Source organism: Glycine max, chromosome 16, assembly GCF_000004515.6.
Source record: "Glycine max cultivar Williams 82 chromosome 16, Glycine_max_v4.0, whole genome shotgun sequence".
Taxonomy (NCBI): Eukaryota; Viridiplantae; Streptophyta; class Magnoliopsida; order Fabales; family Fabaceae; genus Glycine; species Glycine max.
Window position 1 is genome coordinate 21495174 of NC_038252.2, and position 8931 is coordinate 21504104.

General features: G+C 34.4%; 1 protein-coding gene across 3 annotated transcripts; it reads right to left on the bottom strand.

The window, feature by feature from the left end:
- Window positions 1-2584: 2584 nt before the first annotated feature.
- LOC100783946 (probable methyltransferase PMT20) lies at window positions 2585-8706 on the bottom strand. Of its 3 annotated transcripts, XM_014768949.3 has the most exons (9): window positions 8524-8706; window positions 8371-8385; window positions 7217-7505; window positions 6973-7121; window positions 6674-6869; window positions 5670-5880; window positions 4518-5190; window positions 4340-4417; window positions 2585-3178 (listed from the first exon to the last, which is right to left on the bottom strand). In XM_014768949.3, the coding sequence occupies exons 3-9, from the start codon at window positions 7481-7483 to the stop codon at window positions 2956-2958; spliced, it is 1797 nt and encodes a 598-aa protein (XP_014624435.1). In that variant the 5' UTR covers window positions 7484-7505; window positions 8371-8385; window positions 8524-8706; the 3' UTR covers window positions 2585-2955. The 3 variants fall into 3 exon arrangements, with proteins under 3 accessions (XP_014624435.1, XP_006599213.1, XP_003547828.1); XM_006599150.4 differs by lacking the exon at window positions 8371-8385 and having other exon boundaries at window positions 7217-7486; XM_003547780.5 differs by lacking the exon at window positions 8371-8385 and having other exon boundaries at window positions 8524-8705.
- Window positions 8707-8931: the final 225 nt, after the last annotated feature.

The window sequence follows — 8931 nt, forward strand, 5'->3', positions numbered from 1 at the left end:
AATATGTGCCGGCTCCAGATTTTGGTAAGTTCAGTTGCGTTCAACATTAAAAAAAGTCTAACTAAGACTTTTTGCGGTTAAAAGTCGCCAGTAATTGTTTTAATTTTTTTAAAAAGGATAACCAAATTCTTTTTCCCATGTTCACTCTATCTTCTTCTCCGGGAAACCCCTTTTTTCCTCCTCACCAATCTCAAAATGGTTTATGGATAGTTCCAAATTGCCCTCTATGCATTACTATAATGTTGTGCTTGTTTACATTGGGGTTTCTCTTCTTCATGGTTGTGGAGTACATGCTATTGATGGTGTTGTCAAAGTCACCATCCTTCGACTTGGGCTTCCCCGCCACACGCTCCTCGAGCCATCGCCGCACCTCAAGACACTCTTGGTCGCACTCAATATGGTATGTCGCTTACACTTTCTCCTAATTTGAACGAATCCAGGGACTTTTTTTATTGTTTCACATTTTTTGTGGGCAATTGGGGGATTGATTTTGTTTAAAGAAAAGTGAAACAGTTTTCTTCAAGAAGTAGATTTGCGAATTTGTGGTCGCATGCTTCGATGAATGTTGAGCATGGTGTAGCCACTGTCGAAGAGGGCGAGAATAGGTATGCCAACAAGCTGGTTGGTGAAAGTTATGAACTAGATGTGGCTTCCATTTCTTCTTTGCCATCTAGAATGTACAAAATAGGTTTGTTGAGGAGGTATGTTTGTGTTTGATGAGATTTGCTTACAGCATCTTCAAATGCAATGAGTTTACCTTTCCCAATGTGCTTATATACAACATGTTCAACGAAGAGGGATTTGAACTTAGGATGGCTTTGGTTAGAAGGTTTTAAGTCTAACAAGTTTGTTGTGGCAATAAGAATGGAGAAAAGAAGAGAAAAGGTGATTTCTAGAGGTTTAAAGCCACCAGAAAATTGCTTATATTTTGTAAAAGCTAAAATAATTACTGTCATAAAAAAGTGTTGACTTGACTTTTTTAAACGTTGATGCTAACATACTAGGCAAAAAGGACTAAAGTGAATCATTTTTAAAAACATAAGGGACCAAAGTGACCATTTTAACAGATAAAAGACCAAAATAAACAAATAAATAAATAAAAGACCAAGTTTGCTGCATAATTTGACCCACAATTCCGTTGTGTTGCAATTTTTTTGTTATATAATAAAATCTTGATTCCGTTGTGTACCAAAAATTGCAACACAATAAAACTATAATTTCGTTGGGTTATCAGAAAATAAAATAAAAATGAACAACAAAATCACGATTTTGTTGTATAAATTGTACAACAGAATTGTGATTCCATTGTGTTGCCAAGAAATGGAAAATAACTTCTACACAAGGGAGGGATTCATGAGGCAAGGAGAGAAGACAAGGAAAGAGGAAAAGAAGGAAGGAAGAAAAGGAAAGAGGAAAGAAAGAAAAAAGGAAGAAAAGGTGGGTGGGTGCCAATATTGGAGGAAAGGAAGAAAGGGTATTTGGATGTTTTGCATGTGCTGGTAGGAACCATAACAAATTTGGAGAAATCAATTTCAATTCCCCAACTAGCTTCCTATACTCTTATTTGAAACCCAACTCAACATGCTACACTTAGGCCTACTATTCCAGCCCATAACCGGTGACGCACTTACCAAAATATTATAGATAGGATTGCCCTCCATTTCCCTCTATTTCAAACGTACCCTATTTGTTGGTTTGCTACAAAACAATTTCAAACATTCACTTCTAAGCTAAAGGCAAGCAAGCCATAAGATGGAACCTAAATTTCTTAAAGCTAGAAGTGTATGGCACTCACATAATCAATTAATTAGAACAATTTTTTTGTGACCATAGTATCTCTACCGCAGACAATCTTGTTTAAGTATGACAATAATTATAAACAGTAAAACTCTCTTTTAAAATATTTACTCTAGACTTAAACTCAAGACCATCAACTGAACTAAAATAATTATGTTAGTTAATCCATACACTTGATTACAATTAATTAGAACGATTAAATTAAAACAAGAAATTTCATATTTTTATCTCGATATATCAAATTTAAAAAATACATTCCAAATGTAAACTGATAAGATGTGACAGCCATCCCAGCCTTGACAGAGCTCAAAGGCATATTACGTAGAGTAAAAGAATAATTTAACAGAGTACAAGGAGAATAAACGAACTTAGAAATAGGCTAGGACCAGAAACATGATCAATATTCGCTGCAGCAAGTCATGGAATACACGAAATTTTTTCCTAAGCAAGAGGGTCTATCCTCACCTTGAAGATATAAAATGAATTAAATGGTTGAAGATATAAAGTGAATTAAATGGTAAAAAAAAGGATAAGAGGAAAAAGGTGGCAGATTCAATCCTCTTTACAAACAAAAACTAACATTTGCAGTAAATAAAATTAAAAAAATAAAACCTTAGCATTAACTTCCTTCTGTATAAACCAGTGATAAGACCAAATTGTAGATTAAATCTCATTTTAACAATACAACCAATATTTGTTAATCAAAGTATTACTGTAACAGTTTAAATACTCCACCTTACCAGAAGAACTTCATTTACCAACTCACAATAAAAACAATCATTGAAACTTGGCAATAAAGATCAGACTATTACTGTATCATGCTCAGCATTAATACAAGTGCAGTGCTATTCTCCGTAAAACAATTCTGTACAAAAATATCACTGTCCTTCAAATGGCAGCACTCATGGGAATGCGATATATATATTATGTATATATGATTTTTTTTCTCTATAAATTAACAAAATCAGATTAGTGGGTTACCCCTTGTTCTTTTGACAAATTTGAACTTGGCTGATTCTTGGCGCATTATATTATAGAATTTGGGTCAATATATGCCCAGAGCATCTCTGAATTCGCTTCCCTTTGCTTCTACTTCACTATACTACTACTCTAACCACCACCATCTTACCAGTTACACGGCTTAAGTTCCATAGTTTGTCATCTTGAACCCTGGTTGGATGAGTACCATAGCTTTTTCTGGCATATTAATATCTTCTGCATGTCACTGCCATTGTCAGTATCTTCTTTACGACATTCCCAACGCATACCCTTACCAATGGTAGTGATAGCATCTGTAAAATAACTGGATTCACGAATGATTGCATACCCCCAAGGCCGTAAGATTCGATCCATTTCCAGCAATACATTCTTCATTTCACACCTGCCAGGTGGCAATCATTTAATTAAGAATATAAGTTCAGTGCCAGCCAAAGATAGTGCAAGTTAAATAAGCAGTTCAAGTCAAATCTCCTCTAAAGCAAATTAGTTTAGAAGTGCTGAGTACTGGAAAGTTAATAAGGTCTATTTAATTTGAATTAAATGTCATTGATGTTGGATTAAATTAGATCTTCTAATACTTGAAAAGGATGGCATAACATAACTCATTGTGTTAACCTACACTGCTATTATGGTAATTGGAAAATATTACTTCCAATTTAACTCACATGAATATAACAAAGAACAGAATCAATACAACATGCAAAGTTAGAGATACAACATATTTTAAAAATTATAATAGGACACAACATTAATTAACATAAATGTTAAATCATAAAATAGAAACAATCTATTAAAAGTTAACAAGTCACAAATGTTAATATTTATCAATTATGATATTCACATCTTTATTAGTAAAGTTAAAAGATTACTAAAAGAAATTGTAAAATGAAGCTATTTGTATCCCAAGTGTCCATTAAGTGCTCAACATATATATGTGTCCTGTGTACAACACAAGTACAGGTAACATTTTAAAGTCCCAGTTCTCCTTTGCTCCCAATTGTTAGAAACTAAATCCAAGAACATAAATTTCAGAATAAAACTACCTTCAGACTCAATCCAAGTAAGTTCACAAAGACAAAAAAAACCTAAAGATGCAAAGCAAAACCTAAAGATAATGAATCACCACAACAAAGGAAAAGATAATCATTTTTATGGGTAAAATAACCAAATACCAAAAGCATGCTCAAATTTTATACACAGGAAAGGATTCATAATTGATTGGAGGCAGCTATTAGTAGAAGTAAATGCAATAGAAAATAACTTATTCTGTAATAGAAGTTCTGTATTTGTTTTGTATTAGAATCTGCCTGACGCAGTTTGAAAATAACTGATGCCAACTATGTACTGGGAGTATATCTGATAGTAGGATATGTAATTAAGCGTTTTGTTAGTTGCAGTTTGTAGACAGAGATTCAGAGAATACTACTCTCATGGAGACTTTTGTCTCTGGAACAGCAAGTGTATTGTGTTTGTGTGTTATTTCTGTGTTCAGTATTATACTTTATTAATTTAGTGGTCTATCAAAATAGGTTGAAATCGTCACCTGTGGTTTTCTGCAGTGAAGAGTCCATCAAGATGAAGCAGGTCATATGTTCGAGGATATGTTGAAAAAGCTTCACACCTACCATAATAAAATCAAATCAACATCAGATCTTACAAGAAAAAAGTATATTCATAATTAAAAAACAACCTTATGTTCATATCCTATATTTTCAAATTACCAGTCATGGAAGGTTCCAATAAGGCCACGGTCAAAAACCACAGGGAGTGTATTGGTAGCATAAGATGAAACTACATTCATGACCCATACAGGATCATTAATCAAGGCTGCAGCAAAACCTCCATATATTGTATTCATGTCCATGACATTTCTTATTTTGTCAGTCCCAAGCTCAGGGATCAACTTCTTGTAGTGCGCAGCCTGCTTTTTCCACTTACTGTCATCATGTTTGAAAGTACTATCACTTCCACGAGGAACCATTGAAATCCGATCTGGTGTAACGTGCAATCGCTCAGGCCACTTAGAAATGGACAGCAGACCTGATTTCTTAAACTTAGTATCTGGAACTACAATACAGGCACGAAGTGGAGTATACCATGCTGAATCTGGTTCAAGGCTGTCATCGCATTTAGGTGGATAGGAATCTCTAGCCAGCTTATTATAACAATTGTTATCTGGAGACTTCCTCCATACAGCAATGTCACCCTTTTTCTTGTACATTTTAAAGCACAATGAAGTCAGCAATTCCTTCAACTTCTCATAATCTGATTTTTGTGCTTCAATAGTTGTGTTCCATCCACGCCACCTGCGCTCATAATTGATCGGTGGACCAGACAAGACCCAAAATCCTCCGGGGCGAAGAATCCGGTGAATTTCAAGGAGATAAACTCCACCTAAAATCAGATACCCCGTCAAAAAGAATGAGAATTTAGAGTGAACTTCTCGGCTCTACGAAGAAAGAGATTAGCACAAAACAAATAACAAGTCATTAAAGCAACAAGATTAGAGTGAAATTGACAGCCTGAAATAAATGTGGACCTGATTCAAGGGCATAATGTTTACCATTTTATAAAACAGCCACACTTATCAGGCCAGGAAGAACGACTAAAACTAGTGATGGCTTGATTGGCTTCGCATTGATTACAAGCAAAGTATTAAAATAATTGCCAATAAAGGTCTAAAATCCAGGTGCTCACAAGACATCAGCCTTATTCAAAAGAACCCATGCATTTACAACATATGCTTGAAATAAAAAATTTAAGCAGCTAAAAACTGGTAAAGTACTAAAGTTCATGATCACTGAAAAGTGTTGCATAAACAGGAATAAATTATGTTTAGATACTAAAAGTTCAAAATCCATAGAAAAAAGTACCATATTCTGTCCATGGGATAAGGCATCTGGAGCAATGAGCCATATCAAAGGAGCTTGATGGGAATGGAAGTCTCTGTGTAGAAATGACACCGAGAATTGCAGGGATACCACGCTCCAGAGCAAATTGAACCTGAGCTTCATGGTTATCTCTTGGTGCAAGAGAAAGAGTTAGAATCCCACGATCTAGCAAGTCACCACCCCAGCTAGCAACCTAAAGTGAAATAGAATTGTGGATTAATCAACGTATGTCTTGTCTATAACATGTTTGATTAGTAAAACTAGATCAAAATTAGAAGGATGAAATAGGAATTATATTGCTGGCACTTACCAAATCCCTAGTTTAGAGGGAGAACAGTAATGTACAATACATGAAGAATACAGTGGAAGTGCTTTAATCCACTGTCCCCCTCCTTATTCTTCCTACTGTAAACCTTCTAAATAGGTGTAAATTAAAACTAATAGGTTTTCTGTTTTGGGGTAAAAATTAAATTGATTTTAAAAAAAATTTTGACCCAATCCGGAAGAATCAATAGAAAAAGCAAATCCCTTATGATACACCAGATCCGGCTCAGTTATTGATAGAGTGAATAGATCTGTCATTTCTTGAGATATCTCTATGATGTCATGGTGTAACATGTATCTCCCACTGTTCTCCAAAAAATCCCAATTGTTTCGATTTTTTTCTCTTTTTGGGATGGAATATATATAGAATGGATGAATAGGACCAAACCTTATTATGTGGTGTTTACATAACATTCTCTTCCTCATTCTTAACCTAAAATTTTAACTGATATCGATAAAAAAAATTCATCGTTGGAATGACTGACAATTCTAATTACAGTTATTTTAATTATTTAGTAGGAGCCCGTAAGAATCCAGGTAGATGAAGCAGCACATGTAATTAAACTAGAAATTTATTGTTTATGCAGGAACTTTGAGAATTGTAATTTGCAAGGAATTCTCTATATAAATACCAAAAAAGAAAAAGAAGAAAAAAAACTCACTCCACAACCAGTATCAATGGCAGTTCGAATGGACCCATCTTTCATTTCTGGGATCAGATCTTCCATTAAATTAACATATTTACCAACACCATTGGGGAACATAGTACCCCCACCCGGAAAGATGAATTTCTCCCCTTCCTTTTTCAACCAATGCTGATTAGACTTCTGCTTGTTAATCCAGTCGTACGGAACATTCCTGAAATTAGACATAACAGAAGACTTGAAGTAGCAAAATATCAATTACAAGAATCTAAATTAAACAAACCTTTTGTTGTTAACTAATAAGACGTATATTGTACCTATACCAACATTCATCTCTGCTCTTTGGCCATCTAATTGGAGGCTTATACCCATCAGGGGGAGGAACTAAGCATTCTTTCCTCTCAAATTTTGGAGGGCAATGACGTTCCAACAACTTAAGCCGATACGAGCCATACTTCCTCCATCTCTGTAAATTTAAGCATCCTTAATCAATAAGAAAACTTTTTTTTACAAATTCTATAGTATCAGAAAATGGACTACTGTTAGCAATTTTATTTTTACCCTTGGATCTGTGCATGGAGTGTAATCTTGATAGTCAGCGCTGCATTCAGGAAAACTGGTGTATTTAATTTGCAGAGAACTTATTGATGACTCCTTGGGGGATTCAATGGAGTTCTGGTTGTACATTGTCACAAATCTGTCCTTCTCGGAACAAAAGATTATACCCATATAGAAAGAAAATCCACACAGCACCACAAATATGATTGCCATAGAGACAATCCTGCTTTTGTCTGGCTGGGTGACTGGTTTTCCATCTTTATTGTTCATTATCTGTGAAATAATCAACTATCTGTAAAAGAAATAAACTCAACATCACAAATATGGAAAATGCAATGTCCTCCCTTCTGACTCGTATCTTTTAAAGAATGATAAATAAAATTCATATCTCATTCAAAATAGTCAGTGGTCAATATTTATCAAAAAAATGACACAAAAAAGGGCATTTTGAATTATTATATCAATAGTTTAGAAGATGCTAGAATACTGTAAAGAAGTGAAGATAGCATTTGTTTCCTATCTATTACAAGAACCAAACAAACATATCACTCATGTACTATGAGCTCATTCAACTCCATAAAAACCACTTCACCTAAATTATCAAATCATCCTAGTTTAACTACTGAAGTCATAAAAGAACAACAGATTAACAGCTCTTGTCTTTATGATTTTCACACAACATTGGACCAAAACACTCATTCACCACTAAAAAAAGCAAAAAGGAAAAAACGCATATAAAAAAGAAAGAGCACCAAATAACAGTAACATAACAATCATTTTTTGACATACGTTGTCCTCATTCGGTTGGATGAATTATTTTTCTGAATCACAGTCGTGTGAGAGTGTAACATTTGAAAAAATAGCAAAGACCAAACAACACTCCAATCAATGTGTCAACTTTTCAGTTCAGAGACTTCAGAAATCAGAACAGGAGGGCATATAACAATGTATTTTATCCAAGGGGAAAAAAAAACATAACAAAAGTTTAAAATATTTAAGCCCCATTTAATTGTAAAACGGGAAAAAGAGGAAAACTTTGGTTTGGCAACAAATATAGTAAGTAATAATGCACCGAATAAGAAGCAGCACTACACCGTCACAAAAAAACAGCAAACTGAAGCCAAAGAACAAAAAACAAGAAGAGGCAGAGAACCCACATGCAGAAATCAGATCTGTGGCAGAAAGGAATGAAAAATGAAAGAATCAGAGAAGTGCAAGAAGGACAAAGATCCTAATCCAAAGAGATCTGACACAGAAAGAAAGAGAAAAAAAAGAGTGATGTAAGTGAAGAGCTAAAAGGAGGCACTTACTTAATACTCCTTTCTCTGATTCTCTCTGCCTCTGTTGTTGTGTTTGGAAGAATGAAAAATGGGGGGTGGCTGAAACACAAACAGTGCTCAGAGAGAGAGAGAGAAGAAGAAGAAGAAAGGAACTAGTAAGAAGAAAAATAGTCCATGCAACAACCGAGTCAGATTACCTAATGCTATCAATGACTAACTAGCTCTTTATATATTTAAGTACAATACCATGTGCTTGGGTGTCCCCGTCTTGTGCTCGCGTTCAAATTCAACGTGTAGTCCATGTTGTTGTTTTTTTTCATTTTAAAAAGGCTGAATATTTTTTTAGTTCTTAAAACTTGTGTTTTTTTTTTTACTTTTAGCCTTTTTCTTATGTATGTTTTGTTTTTATAGTGTTTTAGATGATATTTTTTTACTATT